The 27,513-nt window shown below is 42.1% G+C and overlaps 2 protein-coding genes and 1 long non-coding RNA gene across 3 annotated transcripts in view; 1 reads left to right on the top strand and 2 right to left on the bottom strand.

The window, feature by feature from the left end:
• Positions 1-4,753: 4,753 nt before the first annotated feature.
• LOC137283393 (hepatitis A virus cellular receptor 1-like) lies at positions 4,754-5,890 on the bottom strand. Its single transcript, XM_067814858.1, has one exon. It carries the CDS (start codon positions 5,888-5,890, stop codon positions 4,754-4,756), a length of 1,137 nt encoding a protein of 378 aa, XP_067670959.1.
• Positions 5,891-7,376: 1,486 nt separating this feature from the next.
• The window catches only part of LOC137284115 (uncharacterized), a 41,946-nt gene continuing 21,809 nt past the window's right edge, over positions 7,377-27,513 (bottom strand). Inside the window, exons 2-3 of the long non-coding RNA XR_010956884.1 lie at positions 19,634-19,761; positions 7,377-7,455 (exon numbers count right to left, since the gene is read on the bottom strand). This is a non-coding gene — a long non-coding RNA (uncharacterized lncRNA). The remainder of the gene's footprint in view (positions 7,456-19,633; positions 19,762-27,513) is intronic.
• On the top strand, positions 18,974-25,880 carry LOC137284114 (3-galactosyl-N-acetylglucosaminide 4-alpha-L-fucosyltransferase FUT3-like). The gene is made up of 2 exons (XM_067815795.1): positions 18,974-19,035; positions 23,355-25,880. Exons 1-2 carry the CDS (start codon positions 18,974-18,976, stop codon positions 24,937-24,939), a joined length of 1,647 nt encoding a protein of 548 aa, XP_067671896.1. The 3' UTR covers positions 24,940-25,880.

Here is a 27,513-nt window from a genome sequence, read left to right as displayed (position 1 = left end):
TGATATTGCCTCAACAAATAGTGTATATTCACCAACTAGTTAACACTACGTTCACTTACAAACCAACAAACATTCCGTACGCCTACTAGTCAGCACTACATTCATCTACTAGTCAACACTACGTTCATCTACTAGTCAACACTACGTTCATCTACTAGTCTACACGATGTTCATCTACTAGTCTACACTATGTTCATCTACTAGTCAACACTACGTTCATCTACTCGTCAACACTACGTTCATCTACCAGTCAACAGTCAACACTACATTCATCTACTAGTCAACACTACATTCATCTACTAGTCAACACTACGTTCATCTACCAGTCAACAGTCAACACTACATTCATCTACCAGTCAACACTACATTCATCTACCAGTCAACACTACGTTCATCTACCAGTCAACACTACGTTCATCTACTAGTCAACACTACATTCATCTACTAGTCAACACTACATTCATCTACTAGTCAACACTACATTCATCTACTAATCAACACTACGTTCATCTACCAGTCTACACAACGTTCATCTACTAGTCAACACTACGTTCATCTACTAGTCAACACTATGTTCATCTACCCGTCAACACTACATTCATCTACTAGTCAACACTACGTTCATCTACTAGTCAACACTACGTTCATCTACTAGTCAACACTACATTCATCTACTAGTCAATACTACATTCATCTACCAGTCAACACTACGTTGATCTACTAGTCAAGACTACATTCATCTACCAGTCAACACTACGTTCAGCTACTTGTCAACACTACTTCCACCAACTAGTCAGCAGTACGTCCACCAGCCCGTCAACACTACATTCATCTACTAGTCAACACTACTTTCACCTACCCGTCAACACTACATTCACATACTAGTCAACACTACGTTCATCTACTAGTCAACACTACATTCACCTACCCGTCAACACTACATTTACATACTAGTCAACACTACGTTCATCAACTATTCAAAACTACATCCATCTACTAGTCAACACTATGTCCACCAACTTGTTAGCACTACGTTCAACAAATAGTCAACACTGCGTTTAGCTACCAGTCAACACTGCATTCATCTACTAGTCAACACTACATTCATCTACTAGTCAACACTATGTTCAACAACTAGTCAACACTACATCCACCTACCCGTCAACACTACATTCATATACTTGTCAACACTACACCCACTTACTAGTCAACACTACGTTCATCAACTATTCAGAAGTACGTTCATCTACTAGTCAACACTACATCCACCTACCCGGCAACACTACATTCATCTACTAGTCAGCACTTCGTTCAGCTACTATAGTCAACACTACATCCATCTACTAGTCAACACTACATCCATCTACTAGTCTACACTACGTTCATCTACTAGTCAACACTGCGTTAAACAACTAGTCACCCCTACGTTCAACAACTAGTCACTTCGTTCAGCAACTAGTCGCTTCCTGTTATGAAGGTGGTATATACCGTAATATGATGATATGACGTCACCTTCATGTGCAAGGTGATAAAAAGACAAGTTGTCCTATACGTTAGTACTGCAATCCGAACAAGCTGACATTAACGTAACATATGTCATTTAACGTCACAGTGTGCTGTCAACGTCACATTACCCGACATACGTAATAAACAATGTAGGCACATGGACACAGAGTTGTAACTTTCGGTGCCAAAAAGTCACGTGAAGAGTTAAAACACAAAATCGATTGAATCGATACATCAATAACTCAACGCTGCATTTAGCCTGGAACTGATGTGTATTATGATCATCACGATTGGTGATAGATGTGAAAGTGTGGAGAATCAGCAGTAGACCAAGACTTGTCATTATTGTTCAAATCCCACAGTGCTCCCTTCGTCCGTCCAGCCCAGGAGCCTGCAGGAAATAAATTGATATCACGAGGACAGTTATTCAAAATATTTCCGCCATGCTTTGTATTTCCACCTAGAAATAATGAAATATTGATATTTTCCGCAAACTGCGGTTTATTCATGCGATTAATGTTGTCATAAACTGTTGGCTATAAACATTTTATAAGTTTCTGCAACATTGCCTCTTTTGAGAGGGTATTCAGTTACTGTGCTGTTTCTGTTTTATTGATGTTAGAACAAAGGCCGATCTCGGCACGAGTGTCAGTAGTGATGGTTGTCACAGTCCCGCATCCACTGTTCCGATGGGAGCCAGAATCAGGGAGAAATCTACCACCAGGTGTCGCTGTAATCCTATTCAAAAACGCATGCGTAAACTACGTCATTCAATATGTATTAGGAGACTGACCCCGTGAAAAAACACGGATCCAGCTGTGAGTGAGAGAATGAATATGGATAAACGCCATGTTTGACAACTTGTGGGTCTGTCACAACCAGGATGCAAAGAACTGTATCCGGCCATGGATTCAAACCCAGACTTTTGTAAAGTGAGCCAATAAGATCGTTAAACGACCACAGTTTTGCGTTATGAAGGGTTATCTCCGAGGAACACTTGTCTTGGTGGAGAGGCGTCATACTTAACATGGTGTGTTAGGCTCCTAGATCATGGACCATGGACCCTTTCTCACCTACCACCACCGCCTCACCGCAATCGTCACTCCAGCGCTACCCACACCCCAACCCCTCAAACCACACCAACCACAAACTCGTGTTATATCTTTCACAGAAGACCCGTGAAGGTCTGGGTTAGAATTTGGCCTTCAGTAATCCATTCTTGGCGTAGAAGGTGATTGACGGAATCGGGTGGTCAGACTGGCTATCGACATCATCTTCACCATGACACGACCAAAAGCGCCCGTACACTGTATTTGTGAAGCATGTTTATTTGAGTGTGCTCAGAATCTAATTATGTTTTATATTTAATCTGAATATGTTTATGTCTGGAAAGCTGGGTGATAGCATCATAAATTTCACATCATTTATGATAGCAGCGACTCAACGTGACATTTTGACACGCGAAGTATGTTCTGATGGTTTATCAAGACGTAATGATGTCATGTTTGAATATGTCAATTTCCCCTTTTTCACGACACCATGTGACAGACTGGTTTTAATGTGTTGTGCGTGTGCGTGTGTGGACGATGTAGGAACGACGCAATGTCTTTCCAAGGTCGTTGTTCACGTTGGACGAGGACGAGGACGTTGGTGTCAACAACTTTATAAGTTCCAACATTTTTCAATTTAAAACATAAGTTGAATGTTGAAGCAGTGTGTCAGCTCAAGAAAATGAAGGCATAAAGACATTCCATTAAACAGTATTTCTCACGGCGCTGCTTGAGAGTTTGGATACGGCATATTCGATCCATCAGTGGAAGGGAGACAACTCCAATTGCGATTCTCGCAAGACGTGAATACTGTATAAATTGAATGTGTAAACATATACATATATCATGCCTGCACTCAAAGTACACTGAAAACAGACTCAAATTGCTATCGATCTATAATTACATGAGCCGTTCAATTCCAGTTGCGGACGTAACTCCCTCGCGAACCCAGGACGATAGTAATTAAAAGGCACTTTGATTTAAAAGTCCTGGATAATCCCAGCACGCACTGGGTATGTCGTCACAAGGGACACAAAACCATAGCCTTCGTTAATTAAGTCGAGGGGCAGAGGGCCCGTGATCCCCCTGAGAAGTTGGCCGCAGTTGGTCACACCCACGACCAGGTACAAACACATAGATGTTTGATTTATAGTCAAATCGCATTACAAAACCCAGTCCCGTTTCAAGCTTTCACCTCGTCCTACGCAGTCGTTTCAGAATGGATCCAGGTCTACAGGCTTCAACGTTCTTGACTCGAGCAAGGACTAGTAATTAGTCACGAAGAGTCGACCCAAACTACCTTCAGCGCAGTCGTCTAATCCACAACCTGGTGACATGTGATTGGCCTATAATACAATCTATCGGCTCTGTTTAAGCATGGGTGTCCCCGTTCTTTTCGCTAATGTCCGCGAGTCACGGACTGGCGTTTCGTGACAGCTGCGACTTCCAGCCAATCGTATTATTTAAACAAGAGAAATGCCTATGAGATACCCATAGGATTAACTATTGATGGCCGTGAACGGTATGCCACTGTTTAATGGCCGCATTCCGACTATGCCTACACACATTAACATCATGATTAGAAAATAATGAAGCCGTTAATTCCCCTCAAACCTCAATATCATTCATAAGCTGTGAGAGTAATGACTATGAAAAAAGATTAATCTTTCCTCGATCCAAAATATATACATTGTGTTTTCTGGATGATTTACGTCAAGTGTAACGCCATGACACTTAGGTTGTAATCGTCGTTATTGACGGTCTGTACGTTGAATATAACGTGGAGAGATGTGCCAGTAGAAACGTTATCCATTAGATACTGTGTGGGCTTACGAGCGGTTTAACAAGTATTTTTCTTTAAGTTTGCAACCCCATAACGACAGGAGATACAGTGTTTTTTATTATTTTTTATTATTATTTTTTTTTTTCATTTTTGTGCATATAAGCTGAAGGATTCGACGTAACGACTGACGTTCTCTCAGTCGTACAATGTTCGTATTGTGATTAACGCGCGGTAACTCCCGAGAGGTAGTCACTCTGCAGTGACGTTAATGCAGGACAGACACTCCAGACAAAGGGACCATCTTCTTGCCGGATCAGATCACTAATCGAGCGTTCAGTCAAGTAATCTGGATCCATAACGCTGTCGTAGTCCCTTTTGTACAACCTTTTGCCAATCGGATCCTATTTTCGAGGGGTCAAGAGTCGGTGAATGTGGTAGGGATGGATGTTGGTGTGGGGGTTCTACTTTGTGGGATGGCGGTTTTGGAGCGGTGGTAGAGTTCCATAGTGGAGAAAGGCTGCATGTCATGGGTTGGTAGATCGAAGGTCGTGGAGAAAGGGTCCATGTCATGGGTTGGTAGATCTATGGTCGTGGAGAAAGGGTCCATGTCATGGATTAGTAGATCTAGGGTCGTGGTGAGAGGGTCCATGTCATGGGTTGGTAGATCGAAGGTCGTGGTGAGAGGGTCCATGTCATGGGTTGGTAGATCTATGGTCGTGGAGAAAGGGTCCATGTCATGGGTTGGTAGATCTATGGTCGTGGAGAAAGGGTCCATGTCATGGGGTGGTAGATCTATGGTCGTGGAGAAAGGGTCCATGTCATGGGGTGGGAGATCGAAGGTCGTGGAGAAAGGGTCCATGTCATGGGGTGGTAGATCTATGGTCGTGGAGAAAGGGTCCATGTCATGGGGTGGTAGATCTATGGTCGTGGTGAGAGAGTCCATGTCATGGGGTGGGAGATCGAAGGTCGTGGAGAAAGGGTCCATGTCATGGGGTGGTAGATCTATGGTCGTGGAGAAAGGGTCCATGTCATGGGGTGGTAGATCTATGGTCGTGGTGAGAGAGTCCATGTCATGGGGTGGGAGATCTATGGTCGTGGTGAGAGAGTCCATGTCATGGATTAGTAGATCTAGGGTCGTGGTGAGAGAGTCAATGTCATGGATTAGTAGATCTAGGGTCGTGGTGAGAGAGTCCATGTCATGGATTAGTAGATCTAGGGTCGTGGTGAGAGAGTCCATGTCATGGATTAGTAGATCTAGGGTCGTGGTGAGAGGGTCCATGTCATGGATTAGTAGATCTAGGGTCGTGGTGAGAGGGTCCATGTCATGGATTAGTAGATCTAGGGTCGTGGTGAGAGGGTCCATGTCATGGGTTGGTAGATCTATGGTCGTGGTGAGAGGGTCCATGTCATGGGTTGGTAAATCTATGGTCGTGGAATGAGGATAGATGTCATGGGGTGGCGAGGTGAGAGGGTTGATGTCATGGGGTGGGAGATATGACGATGAACCAGGCAGCGATGCACGGATGGGAAGCAATGAACTGTGGCAGGTCATGAGATACAAGCCGTTTGTCCAAATGATATAGGCTGGGGTGTGGGTGTATAGGCAGGGAGCTGTATTGAAAACTGGATGTGAAGTTTAGGGAGAAGGGTTTGGTGAATAGTGACTTATTCATGTAAGGGTAAGACTACATAATTCTTAATCTACTTAAACTAAACTAGCGGCCAAGATAAAAACGATAGTAAATTGTCAAAATGATCGTCAGTCTGTTTGACAATAGCTAAAGACACATCTCTCTCACACACCATGTCTAACCAGGTATATTCTCTTGCATCATGTTAAAACCAGGAACGTGCCTCGTTTAACAGCAGAGCAGAGGGGGAGAACAATTGGTATATTACAGATGGAACAGACACAAGGACATGGGATGCTGCAAATCCACCATCGGAAGACATGTCACACGTCTACGACATACCGGCAGTACTGCAGACAGGCCAAAGAGTGGTACACTGAAAGTCACTACCCAAAAAGAACCCCCGGCATTTACGACTGTTTCACCTGACGAACCGATACGTCACTGTGACGGCATCAAGCGCCAGCAGTATTGGATATACCCTCAAAGTCATTTAAGGAAATGGCTGACATTTTCAGTCATTTCACGAAATGACTTCACAATGTGACTGAAACATATACACGAGAAGCCTGAGATACAGGCAGTGCCAAGTGAACCAGGAACTGCTTTCATTTATGTTGTGTTCTTTCAGTGAAAAAGCAATGTTTCTATAGCCGATGTTATTGCCGATTGAATCCCGACCTCACCTCTCCAACAAGACAACGGGGACATTATGATAACAATGGTTCAGCCTGCCTAATGATTTGAAACATAGCACCATGATGTCGTGATCACAGAATCATACCATCCCCGCTATAACACTGCCGTCATTCGTCGACTACTCCCCCTGCCTCTAATGAAACAGCGGGAAGATGTATAAACGCTATCGAAAAGATAATAATCAGAATGCTTTTTATTCAATGCAATAAATATTGCGTACATGGTCGTTATAGAGATTGGAGTCCGGTCTTCTTGCACAGTATCTAATCTGCCACAGCAAGGAACTGATGCATACCAAAATACTGGCTTTGAAACTGCAAATTGCATCTGCCAAATTGAAAGGAAAAATTAATTAGAATTTTATGTGCTGCTGTATGTATGGGATAAAGAAGTCAGCCGATAAAATAAATCATTTGCCGATAGAAATGGAGATCTGCAAAATGAATGAACTAAAGGGAATACATTTAACTCAAATATATGTTGAATGCGTACTTAGCAACAACTCCAGAAAAATAGATCGATGACATAAACGCGATGTCTGTCTATGTTTTCTGAACATGTGGGATTATATTATGGTCTGTGAGTCTCACTGCAATTACATGGAATTCATGGACCGGATATGTCGTTTAGAACATGTGGAGAATCATCATGAGCTGTTTTGGCCAACAACAGCGACAGGCTTACCTCAAAGTTTTGACAAATACATGACCCCCTGTTGTTCTTCCGATAACTCGAAAGTTGGCACACACGATCCATTGTGTTACGTACATGCGTCCTTTGTCAGGCCCTGTCAAAGGTTTATGGTCTTATCAGTAATACAGCAAAACATATGGTCAACTAGTTCATTATGGTCAATAAGGGCATTAGTCCTAAAACAGCAAACATATGGCAAAATTAGCCAATAGGTCTGGAAGAGAAGCATATGGTCAATTAATGCATAATTCCTCTAGCAACAAAGTATACTTTCAATTGGTGCATAGCTCTGAAATAACAAAGCTTACGGTGAATTAATACATTAGCCCCGAAACAACAAAACATGTGGTGAATTAATACATTAGCCCAGAAACAACAAAGATGCAGTGAATTAGTCCATTAGCCCAGAAACAACAAATCATGCAGTGAATTTGTACATTAGCCTTGAGACAACAAAGCAAACTGTGAAAATAGTCCATTAACCCTGAAATAACAAGCCTTTCGGTGAATTAGGCCATTAGCCCTGAGACAACAAAGCATGCGGCGAATTAATCCATTAGCCCCGAGGCAACAAAGCGACAAGACAAACTGTGAAAATAGCCCATTAGCCCTGAGACAACAAAGCATGCGGCGAATTAATCCATTAGCCCCGAGGCAACAAAGCGACAAGACAAACTGTGAAAATAGCCCATTAGCCCTGAGACAACAAAGCATGCGGCGAATTAATCCATTAGCCCCGAGGCAACAAAGCGACAAGACAAACTGTGAAAATAGCCCATTAGCCCTGAGACAACAAAGCATGCGGCGAATTAGTCCATTAGCCCCGAGGCAACAAAGCGACAAGACAAACTGTGAAAATAGCCCATTAGCCCTGAGACAACAAAGTAGATGTCAGCTAGTGCATTAGCCCCACAATTCTAAACAATATGGTTGGTTGGTTGGTTGGTTGGTTGGTTGGTTGGTTGGTTGGTTGGTCGACAGATTGGTCGATTGGTTGATGATGTACTGCTGATGTAGAAAGATGCGGTTCAAAAGAAGGTCCTATTCTTTCATGTCGCTTTAGTTACTATATGTCATGACATGACAACAGGACTAGTAGTGTGAAATCATTTGACACTGGGCAATCACCTTACACAAACTGATCATACCAGGGTTTACGATACCATTACATCTCATGACCCGTAGTTTTTTAAAGCAGTTCATCCCAAATTATCTAAATGTTAAATAAACAATTCCGAAAGGAAAGCTCTTCCCGTTGATGAATTGATGTTCTTAATTCAACAAGATAAAATTACTGTCAGTCTACATTACCTTCAGTAACACATCGCTGCCTCTGTCGTGTTACTGTGGTAAATTAGCACTCTTACATTGTGGATGGGGGTGGGGATGGGGTTGTAGGAGGGGGGCGGGGGTGTATTTCTCATTTATGACAACACGACACTGTTCACATTTATTTGTCTCATATCTGACAAGCAGGCTTAATTTTGTGAGGTGCATGAAATAGATAGGTCTGACATTAGAATTTGATTAAAATAATCTATATCAGTTGGAACTTACATTTACCAGTTCCTTCATCTGACACCCTGTGTTAAAACCTTACTCTGTGTAATGGTGTTAGTGAGAGGGAGGCAGTGATAGGGAGAGAAGGGGATTAAGGGAGAGTGTTGGAGTGAATTAGCGAGAGGAAGGAGAAGGGAAAAGACTGGTTGTTGGAGAAGCAGGCAAAGGCATGCATAACTACAACTTTTCTTCCCCCAAATTCTGAAGTTATGGTGACGGGCTGGTAAGGGCAAGTAACTAACTTTCACGTCATTTCTGACGATGTGTTGGTTTCGAATATAAATGCATTTGCCTTCTCACCGGTACGAGTGAAAAAGAGCTGTAAGCAGAAAGAGAGAGGGTGGGGAGAGAGAGGGGGAGGGAGAGAGAGAGAGAGAGAAAGGCAGAGAGAGAGCGTCTAACAGTTTCACGTCATTTCTGACGATGTGTTGGTTTCGAATGTATATGCATTTGCCTTCTCACCGGTACGAATGAAAAAGAGCTGTAAGCAGAAAGAGAGAGGGTGGGGGAGAGAGAGGGGGAGGAAGAGAGAGTGAGAGGGGGAAAGAGAGGAAGAGAGGGGGTGAGAGGGAGGGGGAGAGAGAGGGGGAGGGAGAGAGGGAGAGAGAGAGGAAGGGAGAGAGAGAGGGAGAGAGAGAGGGGGTGAGAGGGAGGGGGAGAGAGAGGGGGGAGGGAGGGAGGGAGAGAGGGAGAGAGAGAGGAAGAGGGGGGAGAGAGAGAGGGAGAGAGAGGGGGTGAGAGGGAGGGGGAGAGAGAGGGGGAGGGAGGGAGGGAGAGAGGGAGAGAGAGAGGAAGAGAGGGAGGGGGAGAGAGAGGGGGGAGGGAGGGAGGGAGAGAGGGAGAGAGAGAGGAAGGGAGAGAGAGAGGGAGAGAGAGAGGCAGAGAGAGAGCGTCTAACAGTTGTTACACATGTGTTTAGTATTGTTCCGCACACTTTCAAAGAGTCGTGAATGTCACTGCTTAAGCAAGCATAATATGTAACCGATGGCAAGTATGGCTGAAGCAGAGGAAGTGACGTTATCGAGCATGAGGCCGTTATGTCGTAACTATATCGTCTTGTCTTTACATATTTATATGTCTACATATTTCACATATACATTACAAAGACTTTAATAAATCATCACCAAAAGATACACATGAAGATGGATGGGTTTGTATAGCGTCTGCCAACCAATATCAGCGGCGCTTGTGTTTATTTATGTACGTTCTTGGTCACATAATGCAGACACAGTGATGCCTGCAACAAAATAATATACTGAAGGGTGAAAGAAACTTTTTATGTTATTGAAAACAGAAATACGGCTGTGTATATTCTGTGTGAGAAGTATGAAGACTTTGGTAAGAAATGAATTTGCAACCTCATGTCCGTACCCATACAGCCTGCAGTGAAGACATGTTTTTCATTTTCAAGATCACATGTTCAAGATACCCATCAGCGGTTGTGTGTTGATATTGTACATTTTAAAAGGTTTTGAATGCATTTTTTTTAAAAAACGAAAACAATAAATAAACGAATACACGTATTCTTTGCACGCTAAGCACATGTACAGTTCATTGTTTGGATATGATGTCGCTCACTGGAAATATTTCAACTGAAATTATACGTATGATATAATCAATAGGAATAATGAACGCAGGTAGTACACAAGGATCTTGGGGCCCAATCTTCACAAGCATGCCATGCTGTTTGGAGATCGCGGTTGGTTCTGAATGCTCTTATCAATAATTGAATTTGAATTTACACTGAGTATGTCCCCCAGACGAGGCGTATTTTCAACACGAGTCTGAGACAGACGCCTAGTTTGATGAAATGGTGGTAGGGTAGCCTAGTGGCCAACACTCGCTCTTCACACCTGCGGTCCTGGTTCGATTACCCATTCTGATATAGTGTATGAAGCCCATTTCTGGTGTCCCCTGGCGTGATTCAAACTGGGTTTGGGCACATTTGATTTTGAAAGGCACAAAAACTGTAATCACTTAGGTTTTTACCAGATTTCGTAGATTTCAAGCTACACTTCTTACTTCAAGCCGACTTTAATCTTATTAAAAGAACCTACATTTTGTTGCTAAGAGTTACATAACACGTTGGACAGTTAAGTGTCGATTTTTGTAAAGTTCACAGTACGGGAACCTCAATCATGTCCGCCTTGTACATGAGCACTTATTATGTCATTATCTTAATAGAAAAGCCCCAAAAGGATTTTTGCCCCAAACTCGTTTGTTCGCCCCACCACTAATCCCCAAACCAAATCCCTACCCCCAGTCCAACCTCATATTCGAAAACCATAACTCGTAAGCCAATACTCAACCAACAATCCTTCTTTTCTAAAATTTTCTGTACTCCGTGAAGGAACAGGCTGTCATATGGCAGCGCATTATCTCCCTTGATCTTACTCTAACTGCGGTTAAAGGTCAACTATGGCGTTATCTCTCTCGGTCGTTAGGAGGCACGTGCATATACGCGCCAATTGACCAATGTCGGATGCAAGTCGGAACTGCTGTCATTACAGCTTTGATAATCATCATAAAACACAATTTACACATGCGCGAAGTATAAAACATTTATGACATTTCCTCGAAATTTTATATGAATAATCCAAAGGATTAAAAGTGAATGCCTTGATGTCGATAGATTTGCACTCCCGCTTTTGATCGCCATTTCCTAAGGGATTTGCACACGTCGCATTGAGCAAAAGTACGGAATGAATGGCGTAGCTTTCATTAACATTCTAAACCCCTTCCTGGCTGTTCTGATTTGTATTTCAGGATGTGAATGGAGCGACCTAACTGATTGCACGTTGGCTATAGCCTCGACACACTCAGGCTATCACAGTAATGAATACACACGGTCTTGCCTGCTACTGAGAGCTCGTCGCGAACCAGTTAGACTCAAGCAAATAACGGCATATTCAAATCTGCTGAATTATTTATATTTGCAAATACGGCAAGGAAACTTGGGGATCGAGCCGTGAGGAACAGTGTAAGGTTGGGTAATATGTTGTTCCATGAATAAATTCTATGGAACCGGTTCAATGTTGTCCTTCGAATGTATTGCGTTTTTTGGAAATGTTTTTGATTTCTTATACTCATTTGGGGCTCGTACATTTGGCATGGTTGCGTATGCGGGGTGCGATATCAATCGAAGATTACAAAATGACTTTCCGTTGGAATCGTATATCATTTCAAAATGTTGAATCAGAGATTTGAAAAGAACAGAATGGGAAAATATCAATATGGTTCATTGATTGAAACGTTGAAGTGTAATAGAGAATAAAGGATAATGGAGAATTAGAACAATTACAGTATTGTGTCCTGTACAGAAACCTCTCAAATGTGTCAAACATGTTGTGTAGTAAGCAGTTCATTCATATATATATACACACGCACGCACGCACGCACGCACGCACGCACGCACGCACACGCACACACACACGTGTGTGTGTGTGTGTTTACCATTCTGAAAAACAGTAGAGGATAGTTGATTTACGAGAATGTTAAATGGAAAAAATATAATGAAGCCAAGGAGGAAAATGTTGATGAGAAATGTTTCATCTGTATAGATATATATGACGTTTTCTCATATGTAACCACTTTGGTTAATGATATGTTCGCAAAATGGAACACCCCCTACTTTTTTAATGGTAGATACTACATGTGTGTGAGTGACTGTGTTTCACAATGCATATATTTCATAAGGACTCGTAAATAAATATCCGCGGTCCACTTCCGACAAACGAATGAGCGGATGAATATAGTTTTATGACTGAGAAAGTGAAATCCCAAATATGACATATGTTGCAGTTTTATGACAGACAGACAGACAGATAGATAGACATATTTTATCAAAGTGCCACATGATCTATTACAGGTAAAACGGGGTTTCAGTTGCTTAGGTAACATATATCATCCAGTAATAATATTGGCTTACGACACACTACTAAACAGACTTAAAAGTGTGTACAATGCACAGTCTGGACGGATTGTGTTCATAGCATGCATAAAAACTAGATACGTAAAATATATTAAGAATGTAACTGCCTCCCACGGAACAATAGCATCATCAAAATGCAGTAGTCATTACCATAATCAATTTCAAACGATCACTATCATCTGGGCTAAAAGTAAAATTACCTTTAAGATCATGGTAAAAGGCACAATTTGAAAGAAAATGAACTTCAGGCTCTACGGAATCACAAAATGGGCATAATCTTTGATTTACTGGTGTGGTGGGTTTGCTATAACGTCCATATTCAATATTAGGAGGTGAGGTACCACGTTACGTCACAGTTTGAAATCCCCTCCTATGTGGTAGTGTGGCTCCAGGAATTGGTTTGTCGTACCACACCAGTAGCGTGACGAACAGCTGAGTACAGGATCTCGCCACGTCTTTAGCAGTGTTCCAGGCATGTAGCCACAGGGGGTCATCAGAAATGGACTCCTCCGATTGCAACCATGAAGGGAATTGAACCCGAGTCAACAGCGTGACAAACCAACCCATTAACCACCTGGCCATACCTAACCGGTCACAATTTGTGATCGAGTTATGCTGTGATGTCGAGTTGTGCTGTGATAGCGTGTTGTTCTGTCAGACTGGTTATGTTGTGATGTCGGGTTACGCTGTTCTGTCTGGTTATGCTATGATGTCGAGATATGCTGTAATGTCGAGTTCAGCGGTGATGTTGCGTTAACGTCACACACGGTAGTATTCCAGCTATGTGGCAGCTTTATGTAAATAACCGAGTCTGGATCAAGAGCATCGATCTACACAATTGTCACACGACTACAAGTGTCAATCAAGCCAGCGTGCCTGGCCACCCGATCCCGTTAGTCGACTCTTACGACAAGCATGGGTTACTGATGAACAGTTCAAATCGGGAAGACTATGAACATATGCGGTTTAAAGAACAAGACAACGTTTATTTCATAAGTGTATTCGTTTACCAAGGAGCATGAAAAAGTAAGATTATACTCGGAAACGTTGTGTACCTCGTGATCCATAAGTTGATATCCCAATTGATAGCCTTCAATTGGGATAGCTTTTGATCACTGGATTGTCTGGTATAGACTCGATCATTTACATCCCACCGCCATATAGTTGGAATATTGCTGAATGCGGCGTAAAACTAAACTCACTCACTCCCGTGAAGACAGCACTATTGTTCACAACAGATATTCCGACCACCCAGGCTCTATTCTACAAAGCGACCGTGGCACTAAGACGATCGTAACGACATTGGACAGTAATGGCGTGAAGACACAGGACTATATCTGACGCATAAAAGACGCCGACGTCCTGAGTCCTTTGATGGAGGCACTTGAGATGCTATATATGGATGCTGGTTGTATCCCCCTATCAAGGATCTAGGTACGACTTTATAATGTCCCACAGAGCTAACCTGTATTGGTACCAGCTGGTCTCTCAACAACCGATCTCCGCGGAGTCCCTAATCACCAACTGAACGTCGAATTCCTTTCATTCATGCAAATACACTGGTAGGTTTTCAAATAGGCGTTCATTCGTCTGAATACAATCGACTTTCGAGCATATGAAAGCAAAACAATGCTTGTTTGAGTCCGCGCACTCGGTGCCATGATAAAATGGCTTGCTTGAGATATGTGCACTATTTGACCCAGAGTCCACACGTAGGTATGGATTGGTGTTTGGAAACAAAGATCAGCGTTGAGAGAGTGCAGCGCGAGGGTTGCGGAGTGCAACGCCATCACAGAAACAACAGCCGGTGGCGCAATGGAGAGAGAAAACCAGTAGGGACGAAAACGAGGCTTTGGGTGGACATCGATTTCCACTAAAATGTGGTAGCATTGAAAAATTACTGGAAGCTCCAGTGAACAAAAGAGCTAGTGATTTGAAGAAACAGTCCAATAAAAGGAAATTGGCAACAATTAGCTGAGGCTTTCGCGATAATTATCATTAATTATACAGTCCAACGAGCTACGGTAATGAATAAATGAAGTCGGGGACTAGGCGATACGTCCAGCAATAGTGTTCAAGTTGAGGTAGCGTCATTTGGCGGAGCAACAACGACACTCTGATTCAATTATGCTCAGTATCTCTATCTTTTTTCAAAAGAAGAGTATTAGCAATGAGCAAGTGCACTGTGGTTTTGTAATCAGCGCATCAGATTAACAGAGCGATCTAATTCATTAATTGTAGTAGTTTAATGCTCTTGAATTTCAGCTTATACCCCCTGTAGCTTTAGATGCATTGACAATCTGATCATTAAAATATGCTTTTAATAAATGCCGAAGATATTTCCCCGACAAGTGGGCCAGGCATATCATTAATGTCTCAATGTGCAGGAAGTGTCTCTGCAGGAGATGAGGGCATTTGTCAGTGCGAGTGCTGTGACATAACGATCAAGGTTTCCTGAAGTCATTTTGACACAAATAACAAGGCCTTTACTGGAACGGAAACACGCATGTCTTCCCAGGGCACTGTAAAGACATATCAATACATTTATCGGGCACCTAAATATAATCATGAGTGTCAACCTCGGGCCCCATGGTATAAATACCTCGGCACTAGGCCCTGTAGCAGAAATGTCAAGGTCATATTCGTGCACTGCAACATGAATATCAAAGTCTTCCCATGTACAATGATCATGTCTATGTTACGCACGTACGCACACACACACACACCATGGTGTTGACATTGCAACGATATGCAGAAATCATTTTGATCACATGCCAACGTGGGGACCTTAAGGCAATGGGGTATTTTTAATGGCATGGGGTTGTTGTTTTTACATTGTTGTTGTTGGTGGTGGTGGTGTTTATTTTTGCAATGTTCTTTTTGCTTGTGTGTGTGAGTGTGTGTGTGTGTGTGTGTGTGTGTGTGTGTGTGTGTGTGTGTGTGTGTGTGTGTGTGTGTGTGTGTGTGTGTGTGTGCAGGATGGGATTGGGATCGTTGTTTAACACCTCACTCAGCAATATTCAAGCTAGGTAGCGGCTGTCTGTAAGCAACTGTATCGGGACCAGACAATGATCAATCTCTTGGGCATAGATCTACGATTGTTGCATCCACCAACAGTCTTACTACCCGATCCCGTTGTCAAAGCATGGGTTGCTGAAAAAAATTATAACCCGTGTCTTCACGTGTATCAAGTGGTCGCAGGCCAATGTTATATACATATGGAGATCTATACCATAAATTGCAGGAAAGGACGACTCACACCGACAGCTTCAGCTTGCAGGGGCCTGTAAGCCTGCGATAGGATCCCGGAACCAAATTGTTTTCCTTTCGCTCACCCCTAACTGTAATGTTCTAGACCTGAAAGAAGTAAGTCTAGATTTTCGTCAATGGTTCAGTCTCCCACCTCACTGGGGCTTCCTTTCAATACCGAAAGGGGTCGTATGAGAAAATAAGAAAAATGCATGAATGTATATGTTGTCACTGTTTCCTTTCAATACCGAAAGGGGTTGTATGAGAAAATAAGGAAAATACATGAATGTATATGTTGTCACTGCTTCCTTTCAATACCGAAAGGGGTCGTATGAGAAAATAAGAAAAATGCATGAATGTATATGTTGTCACTGTTTCCTTTCAATACCGAAAGGGGTTGTATGAGAAAATAAGGAAAATACATGAATGTATATGTTGTCACTGCTTCCTTTCAATACCGAACGGGGTTGTATGAGAAAATAAGAAAAATACATGAATGTATATGTTGTCACTGTTTCCTTTCAATACAGAAAGGGGTCGTATGAGAAAATAAGAAAAAAACATGAATGTATATGTTGTCACTGTTTCCTTTCAATACCGAACGGGGTCGTATGAGAAAATAAGAAAAATGCATGAATGTATATGTTGTCACTGTTTCCTTTCAATACCGAAATGGGTCGTATGAGAAAATAAGAAAAATACATGAATGTATATGTTGTCACTGTTTCCTTTCAATACCGAAAGGAGTTGTATGAGAAAATATGAAAAAGACATGAATGTATATGTTGTCACTGCTTCCTTTCAATAAGGGTCGTATGAGAAAATAAGGAAAAAAACATGAATGTATATGTTGTCACTGTTTCCTTTCAATACCGAAAGGGGTCGTATGAGAAAATAAGAAAAAAAAACATGAATGAATATGTTGTCACTGTTTCCTTTCAATACCGAAAGGGGTCGTATGAGAGAATAAGAAAAATACATGAATGTATATGTTGTCACTGCTTCCTTTCAATACCGAAAGGGGTTGTATGAGAAAATAAGGAAAATACATGAATGTATATGTTGTCACTGCTTCCTTTCAATACCGAACGGGGTTGTATGAGAAAATAAGAAAAATACATGAATGTATATGTACAGGATTACAATAAGTGTGTAGTTTCTTTTGTCCGTCAGTATAAGTCACGAATGAGCTCTTTCCAGGATATCATTATTTCGCATGAGCCCAAAGTATACCTGCTAGAGTCAACATTGTGTATTTTCAGGAACGAATTCTTCTAATTGATTATATAACTAGAGTTTTTTTCATGAAAGTCGTTCTGACCCGAATGTTGAAACCATAACAGGACTTGAAGTTCAAAACTTGATGTTGAGATAATGATGAACGTGACAGATGACCACGGCGACAAACGTCCCAACAATACCGCAACGATCACTCGTGCAGTTACTAACATATCTAATTAGTTGTTAATTGGAGATGTACTCAGTTCAGTTATGTTTTCTTTTCCTAAATGCATCCGTTCGCCCGCATCTACACCGGATATTTAGATTAACGTATGACAGGTTATGTACACTTCCGGTTTTAACGTGAGTGTTGAGCACGTGACCTGTCTGGGGTGTGCAGCCACGTGCTGAGTAGGATGTGGCTGGCTCTCGGGCAGACAGATAGAGCTGACTTCAAGGTGGAGTATCTTGTCAGTGGAGTTGATAGAACATTATCGATAGCGGAGTTGCATACTTCCGTCGCAACTACCTGCACGGGGTGACGTTACCAATCGATCGATGTCACAGACGACGTCGTCATTTTGAAATCATAAATCATGGATCATACGTCATGAACCGTTATGGTTTCATGCAGAATAGATGTGTTAACCCTTGCCAAAACATAATTCAATCATAGTATTTGTTTAATGGGCATTCTAGAAGTTGGTGAGTCAAAAATGAAACATACAGCTGGATTAGAACTTTATTTATTACGTTTATTACGTTGAGCGTGTACCCATAAGCAGAGACGTAGCTATACCTTTATAGAAAAGCTTGGGCTTTCACAGGATTTTGCTAAAAGGGTTGGACAAGCCCCCAGTACTATCTAATATTAAGCTTTGCAACCGTTGTTTTACGCGAAAAAAATTGCTACACGCCCGACAGGAACTATAGTGGACCCATTTGAATTATATGTTTTTCAGAGGTCAGGCAGACCAACGACCATAGCCAAAGTTTATCTAGGGTTCACAAAAAACAGCATATCCCTGCATATCAAAGGGCCGTAACTCGATCAGTATATGTTTTGAGGCAGATATATGGGAAGAAGTACAATTAGGCGAGTTGCCAGAGTGCACTTCACCCTTTTTTTATGTAAATTTGGAAATTCCTATTTCTTTCGATGCAAAAAATATTTCAGACAAACTTATCACAATCTGCTTAACAAGCTAATTTGCAATTAGCCAGACTTGGATTTAATAACTACCCTTCATCGTTACCTTCAACATGCAATGTAATACTCCCTATATCCACGACACAGCCTTTTGACGTATCACGTGTTAAGGGAATGTTATGCTCGACTTAACAATTTGATACTGTGGTGGTATATACTTCGGTTATGCGCCCCTCCCCCACTCCCCTTTAGAAAGCTATTCAACGGTTGAACTAATACCGACGGTGCTTTCAATATAACACCGTACAACAGCTCAATTTATCCATTACAACACTACAACAACAACATATCCCGGATTGACAACGAAACAGCACCAATGTATATTCAAGAACCAACCTAGCGTGAATGTAGATCTGTTTACAGCTGTCACCCCCGGCTTACATGTTAGGGTGACCTGCTTTTCCTAAAGAAAACACCCTCCCTTGGAAACTGGGAAACGATATGCTGAGAGTCTTGGCGATGGCCAATGCCAGAAGATGTAATTACTGGATGTACGGTCTTCGGTGAGTAATTTTTGACTAAAAACCTCACTGATAATACAAAATGTACGACCATTGCCATACGTCTTGTTTGCCCTCCGACCCGTGTTTTCAATACCCATCGGTAACAGTAACGGTTCAATGACTGATTTATTGGAACAGAGACCTGTATGGGTGGCGGCTATGTCTCCGGTCCTAATACGTGTATTTCTGTACTAATGTTGGCAAGAGTGTTCTCGTTGTAATTATTAATACCCTAAATGCATATACCAACCTTTAATTGGAAGTGATTCGTTTGTTTAGCGTTAATCGACTGGCGACAAGTCTAGTTTGGGCGTGTCGCTACTTGTTGCAAAGCTTTAGACATTCTCTGCCGAACCTAGTTTATGCATGGCTATCGCCGCCATATTAACTGTGGTTAAGTACTTCGCTCCATATGTTTTAAACATGAGGAATTTGGGATTGAACAACTCATATAACAGGGGTTATACTAGACTTGCACAAGCATCTTAAGTAAAAATCAGTTGTTTGACAGATACTTTCTCAAAAATAGTTAATGCATTTGTTAATGTATTTAAAACAAACATGTATTTAAATGAATTGTCGACTTGTCTGGACTTACCTCTTCGAAGGATAAAATGACTGTACATACATCCATGAGCTCAGCGTCACATACAGTCTCAGAGCAAGGCTAGGGTTATACCAATAGTGGCGAACATGAGCGATCAATTTCGATCTTGCTTTGCGTAGCTGAAACATATAATTGGACATATGTAAACATTTACATGGTCGGTGAAAATGACCCGTTAACACAGGGCTCTGTGAAAAACGTGTGTTGAGTTTGGAGGTCGGTATGATCAAATATTTTCAACAGGGTATTGGAATGTATTCATCTGTTCATGACCTGATCTGGAAAGGTTTCGGTCGGTACTGGACAGGTCTTTCCTCTCGGAGCTTTGTGAGAAGTCATTACCCGTATCAATAACGTTGCTATTCTTTATGTTGATCTCTTCCTCGCCATTTGTCAATTTGGTCCCTTTACAATATTAGAGTGAGTAATTGTTATTAGTGTTATTAATGCTCTTAGAAGTCCTAGGAATATGTCAATTATCAGACAAAAGTAAAGGTCGCTATTTCTTTTAGCTTTTTAGCCAATATCGTTATACTCTAATGTTGTTTTATCGATGCATGTGATGATTTAAGCTTTGTAAAACTGATTGTTAGTTATCATTATCAAATATAGAAGCAGTCCTCCACATTATAACAATTTACGTCTGTTACATCTGTATATACACTGTCACTTGTCTCAACCCGTCAGCATCTAGTTATCGGTTTCGTATCTCCGACCTAAAGCAGCAAGAATAAGTGAGTTTAGTTTAATCACGATTCTTAACATTATTCTACAGGGGCGGATACAGCTTTTTGAGGAGGGGGTGGGGGAAAGTTAGCCCCTCCCTCCCTCTGGATCAACCTATGTTCTACCAATATCACGGCGGGGTACGCCAGCTAGGAGCTTCACACATTGTACCGATGTGGGGAATCGAACCCGATTCTTCAGCGTGACGAGCGAACGCTTAACCACTAAACTACTCCACCGCTCACCAAGAGAGTGGCTTGGGAAAATGTATTCATGATGGGATTTTTCCATACTTTGTCCTTAGTTTATGATGTGCTTAAATATCGATTACGTACTTGGTAATGGCATTGGTAATGATGGTACAGATCTTGTTGCTTTGTTCCGGAACCACGTTTATAAATGTAGATGAAGATATATGAAGCTGTCTTTATAAGAGGTGTGCAGTCTGTTAAGAAATGTGCAAGAGTAAGAGAGTGTATCTATACATCCCCTGGGCTTATATTTCCACAGCGGCGAGAAACATGAGACAAGAAAACATATAGGTTTTTGGTTTTCACATCGGAAGGAAAGTTCCGGTCGAGCGGAAGATGAAAAACACAGAAAAAAGACTAATTTAAATGCAAGTTGTGTCCAATTACAGCGTCTGTCTAAGCTACGCCCATTTCTGCGTCTCCACCGTGATATTGCTGGAATATTGCTTAAAGCGGCTTAAAACTAAACTCACTCACTGTCTTATTTACGATGAGTTCCGGTGCTAAGGAGGTAAAATGTTCACTGTCTTGGGAAAATAAAGAGTTTTGTTGGCGTTCATACTTACACAAATAAAGGATCAAATATCTTGACTATACATATTGTTGTGAGCGTGACACACTGCCGTTTATCATGGATATCTATGGGGTAGGGGCGTGTCAACAGATATGGATACCATGCAACATGTTTAGCAGTATTTGGTTGTCAAGGAATACTTTTGCATTGTATGCTAGCGGTTAAATGCTTCGTCTTGAGACCCGTGATGAGGTTAGAATTGATCTTCAGTAACCCACTATTGCCGTATGAGGCGACTAACGGGCTTGGATAGTCAGGCTCGCAGACGTGGTCGACACATATCGACACATACTGATAACAGTATTTGTAGCTACACAGAAATGTCGCTCATATTAATATTTAAGAAGTTGTATATCCATGGAGCTGTCCTCGTTATTCATGACGTCAACTTCTAAATGCCACTCGAAGACGTTAGCGCAACACAACGACAATGTGACAAATGGCCGAAATTTCGCGTTCTTGCATTGTCGCTGTATCACGCTATGGTTAAAATTCTACTTCTTTTTGCTAGTTGTTTTTCCTTTTTCTTTTTTTTTTTTGAGAGGGCAACAACGCAACAATACGACAACGCGACAATGTCCCGTCAAGAATTCCATTTAAAGTGAGAGGGCGACAATGTCCCTTCTAGGTTTGAATGCTCTTCATAACATTTACGTTATTTTGGGAAGATTATCTCAGGATTACAACAAGTGTGTAGTTTCTTTTGTCCGTCAGTATAAGTCACGAATGAGCTCTTTCCAGGATATCATTATTTCGCATGAGCCCAAAGTATACCTGCTGATCGAAATTCAGCTGTGAGTATCCCCGAGGATAATCCCCTGAGCTTAGATTTACACAGCGGCGGGAAACACGAGACAGCCATACATATATTTTTTCACATCACAATATTGATATGCAGTTACTGCATTAAACGGACGGAAGAAATAGATACAGAACGTACCAGCTCAAAGCGTTTGCCAAACCTATTTCAAATTCAGCTTCTTGTTTAGACATGTGACATAAGAGTCAGGACATTTCGTGTGATGTGTTTGTGTGCGTGCGTAGGTGTGAGGTGAATGCGAGCGGTTTGTCTGTGTGTGTTTATTTTAGGGAAACCAGGTACGTACACACTGTGGGTGATCTAAAATTAAAGTTCCAATGAAACTGCATTTAGTAGTATTAATAATATTATGCTTATTGCAATCTGTGGTGTGTTGATGGTAAGTTGGCGGTACATAACAGCACTATCCACAGTTGCCTGATGTGTTGATGGTAAGTTCGTGGTACATAACAGCACTATCCACAGTTGCCTGATGTGTTGATGGTAAGTTCGTGGTACATAACAGCACTATCCACAGTTGCCTGATGTGTTGATGGTAAGTTCGTGGTACATAACAGCACTATCCACAGTTGCCTGATGTGTTGATGGTAAGTTCGTGGTACATAACAGCACTATCCACAGTTGCCTGATGTGTTGATGGTAAGTTCGTGGTACATAACATCACTATCCACAGTTGCCTGATGTGTTGATGGTAAGTTCGTGGTACATAACAGCACTATCCACAGTTGCCTGATGTGTTGATGGTAAGTTCGTGGTACATAACAGCACTATCCACAGTTGCCTGATGTGTTGATGGTAAGTTCGTGGTACATAACAGCACTATCCACAGTTGCCTGATGTGTTGATGGTAAGTTCGTGGTACATAACAGCACTATCCACAGTTGCCTGATGTGTTGATGGTAAGTTCGTGGTACATAACAGCACTATCCACAGTTGCCTGATGTGTTGATGGTAAGTTCGTGGTACATAACAGCACTATCCACAGTTGCCTGATGTGTTGGATTCTGTTGATGTTGACTGCGTCTTAGTGTCCAAGTGGTTAGAGAGTTCGCTCATCACGGTTCAATGTCCGACATGGTGTCTCCCGACGTGACATTGATGCGTGAAACCTCACTCACTCGCTCAAGCAGCTTTCAGTCAGCATTACGAAGTGACCTAACCGAAACACTCCCCCCACAGAGGCGTCAGGAAGACCATATTCATTCACTCACTCACTCACTAAGCTGTTATCCCCCACTACGTCCTGATAAAAGTGAAAACAGTCCACGACGGCGTTCAGAAGACCACATTCACCCACTCACTCACTGATTCATAATTATTAAACCTTCTTCTTCTTTACAGGATTGTGAAGACGACACTGCTAGTATTAGCAGCATCGCTGACACTGCTGTTCGTGTCCCGCTACCTGTTCCACTCAAAACTTCCGGCATCAACGCCAGTCAGCGTGTTTAACTTGAAGGTCAAAGACAGACGTTACGTCCCCAAACCAACACAGAGTATTTTACAGCATCACAATACCCCACATTTCCTTAAATTATGGGCAGAAGAGAAAAAGCAAAACGACACGAAGGTGGAACGTAAAGAGAACCTGCGTATTCAACATGGTCTCCCTAAATTACTAAGGAACGACGACCCCAAACCTTTACAATACGCGGAGAACAAGCACAGAGACTCCGTACCAATACAATATGTCGAGAACAAACAGAGGGTCTCCAATCCTGTAAAATACGTTAAGAACAAACAGAGTGCCTCCAATCCTGTAAAATACGCTAAGAACAAACAGAGTGCCCCCAATCCTGTAAAATACGTTGAGAACAAACAGAGTGCCTCCAATCCTGTAAAATACGTTGAGAACAAGCAGAGTGTCCCCAAACCTTTACAATACGTTGGGAACAAACAGAGTGTCCCAAAACCTTTACAATACGTTGAGAACAAATACGGTGCCTCCAAATCTTCACAAAATGTCGAGAAACGTGAGCCCAGACTTATAGTATGGCACATGATTCCTAGCTATCGCAAGCACAAACCTTCGAAAATAATATCATGTGGAAAATATCAGTGTGTCACCAGCAGCAATAAATCTAGACTCGCAGATGCAGATGCTGTCATAGTGGATGCATTCCTACTATCCAGGAATAAAGTAAAGGAAAAACCAGTCAGAACCAGTCACAACCAGGTATGGATCTTCTTCGCGAAGGAACCATGGGCGAACTATGCGTCCCAATTTCCGGGCGGTGACTGGGATACCATCTTCAACTGGACTTTGACGTACCAGCGGAACTCAGATTTCGTGGCTTCGTATGGAGATTTGACGTTGAAAAAACCAAAGGACGTGGTGACGTATAATTGGACGGACGTCATGAAGAAGAAGACCAGATCTGTTTTGTGGTTCGTGAGTAACTGTCACTCAGGAAGCCGACGGGAAAAGTACGTGGAGGAGCTCCAGAAGTACATTGATGTCGACATTGTGGGAAGGTGTGGCAAGCCTAAATGTATGGAAGACAACGGAGAAGACCAGCTCAGTAGATGCTATGGCCAGCATTGGTTTTACTTGTCCTTCGAAAGTCTATTTTGTCAAGATTATGTGACAGAAAAACTATTTAAGACATTTTCTTACAATATTTTGCCGATTGTGAGAGGCAAAGCTAACTACGCTCAAATTTATCCAAAAGACTTGTTTCTCAACACAGCCGACTTCCGGTCCCCACACGACCTGGTTAAGCATCTGAAATACCTGAAAAATAACCGTGATATATATGTAGAATACCTTAAGCGTCGTGCGCAATACAGGGTGTGGGGGAGGGGTCTGGGCGAGTGTAATATCTGCTCCAGGTTGCATCAGGTGGACCGATACCGGAAGTCCTACGCAAGTATTACAAACTGGTTTGATACATGTGAGACTCCACAAAAACCAAATCTTCATTAAGTTATAGTCACTTATATATTTTTGAGATGTTAGACGAGAGTAAGTGGTACTTTGTGCATGCGCGTGGGTGAGATGTATTTTGTGCGTGAGTGTGTGCGTGTTTGCGCGTGTGCGTGTGTGTGAGGGATGGGTAGGGTACTGGTCAAGTTTAGATGTGAACAGAGCCAGAGCACATTGTCAAGGGAATATTGCAAGTTGACATTGGACGTTTGAACGTTATTATACAACATTAGACATTAAACAGGACAACATACTCTAGACACTATAGGAACCACACACTAAATATTAGGTTATACAAGATAAAAGATACAAATAGCAACATACTAGGCAGGACACTGGCTCTAGACACCACACATTAGACAGCAGACTCTAGATTCTAGACTCGGTTTACTAGACACTAGTCTAGACGCCAGACCAAATACACTAGACTGCTATATACTCATACCCTTGACACTGGGAACCACACACCAGACACTAGAATAGACACTGGACTCTGTAGACGAAACACCTCATACTAACATCGAAAGCGGACCAGTGAACTCTGATCGTGGCACAAGAAGACACGCCAGTGGTCATCAGCTCCTCTTGATACAAGACGCACCATGATAGACATTAGACTAGACACCAGATTCTAGACACTACACACAAGACACTGGACTCTAGAAACTAGACACAACATACTACACACGAGACCTGTCACCTGATTCTAGACACTAGACATTAGACACTAGACACTAGACACAAGACACTAGATACAACGTACTACACACGAGACTAGACACCCGATTCTAGACACTAGACAAACAACACTATACACCAGAGACACAACAGGACAAGGACACCACACTAGCACTCGAGGCACCTGCTGTCATATGGCCAGACTGGAGTAAAAGTAGCGAAAGATATTTTTATATTTCCAATAAAATCTGTTTTCAACATCATGTTTGTCTGCCCGTATTTATCTGAGTATTTCTGTATGTTATGTTATATAATGTTGTCAACTACAATCTTGATATAGACAAATGAATGGACTACGACCCTAACAATGTCACATTAGTCAGTGGATCAGTGGCTATTGCATTTTCAGCTCAATGACGGGTATACAAAGTCCGTCCTGTCCGTGCTTTGTAAACGCAAGACGTTTTGCATTTACATTCTTATTTCATCCTGTCTGGTACCCTTTCGCTGCGAGGGAACTGGGACCAAACTTCGCTTGATTTCTGATCTGGGACTTATGCAAGTTAAGACCATTGATTCACTGATTACTGTTTAACACTGCGCTCAGCAGTATTCCAGCAACATGGCGGCAGTCTGTAAATATTCGAGTCTGGACAATACAAACCAGTGATCAACAGTATGAACATCGATCGTCACAACTGGGATGTCATGTGTCAAGCAAGTCAGCAAGCCTGACCACCTGACCCTCTTAAGACAAGCAAGGTTACCGAATACCAAGTATTACGGTCATCACCACGGGTCCAATTTACTTGTAACCGCAAGGGCTTGCAAACACAAGCAAACGGATCGTGAAAGACTGATTGCTAACAGGTTTTCCTGAACATAGTACTGTATATGCTTGAGTTGCCCTATCGAGGATATTTGTATGAGGACTGAAATAGCCAGACAATCTAATAAATGGATGAGTTCGCTTAGGCAAAGTACCTTGAGACAATTTACATAATTACACAAATCGGCTGGGCCATTTATTCGACAGTTTGCCTGAAACAGGCCGCTTTAATCTTAGATTAAACGATATCACTTTGATAACGATAAAACGTAGACAGATGCGAAGATCCAGTTACGGTTCAACGTCCAAGCATATGATGGTGCTGTTTTAACGACATAATATTGTCACGGCGTGTGGCTCTCTTTACTCTATGACGTTGCCTACTTCATAAATACTTTGAAGAAATTGTACCAACACACAGACCCGTGATAATCTCGCAATATCCATGAAAAAGATTACCCTTAGAATTAAGACTGATGCGTATATTGTTCTAAGCCACAACAATGCCTCTTGAGGATAATCTCTTTGGGGTAGGTAGCCTGAGCCAAAGTGTACGCTCCTTATGCCGAAGATCGGGGTTATATTGCCACATGGGTGCAGAGTGTCAAGCCCACGTCCTATGTCCCTATGATATTGCTGGAATATTGCTAAAAGCGATTTGGAGCCGTACTCACTCACTCACTCACTCACTCACGCACTCACTCACGCACTCACGCACTCACGCACCCACTCACTCACTCACTCACTCACTCACTCACTCAGTATGTATGTACTGAATTTAAACTTGGAGATAAGAGTGCATGTATTGGTTGTCTTAGGCTGCACTCGGCAATATTACTCTTATGATGTAGAGTCTGGACACGACAATCAAGTGATTGATGTTATGAACAACGAAGTCGGGGTATTGTATCAAGTAACCGGACCTGCAAGTCGCCTCTTAAAATCAGCATACGTGAGGACCTACTGCAACCCATACATGTGAATAGGCGTACTTAGGTGCTGGGTACAATGAAGTGCCCTAAGCACTTTCAATTGTTAAACTTTTAAACAAAATTCAAATTTAAAAA

The sequence above is a fragment of the Haliotis asinina genome, chromosome 5, assembly GCF_037392515.1.
Source record: "Haliotis asinina isolate JCU_RB_2024 chromosome 5, JCU_Hal_asi_v2, whole genome shotgun sequence".
Classification (NCBI taxonomy): domain Eukaryota; kingdom Metazoa; phylum Mollusca; class Gastropoda; order Lepetellida; family Haliotidae; genus Haliotis; species Haliotis asinina.
Note: the sequence above shows the minus strand (reverse complement) of the source record. Positions and strands in the feature narration are given on the sequence as shown.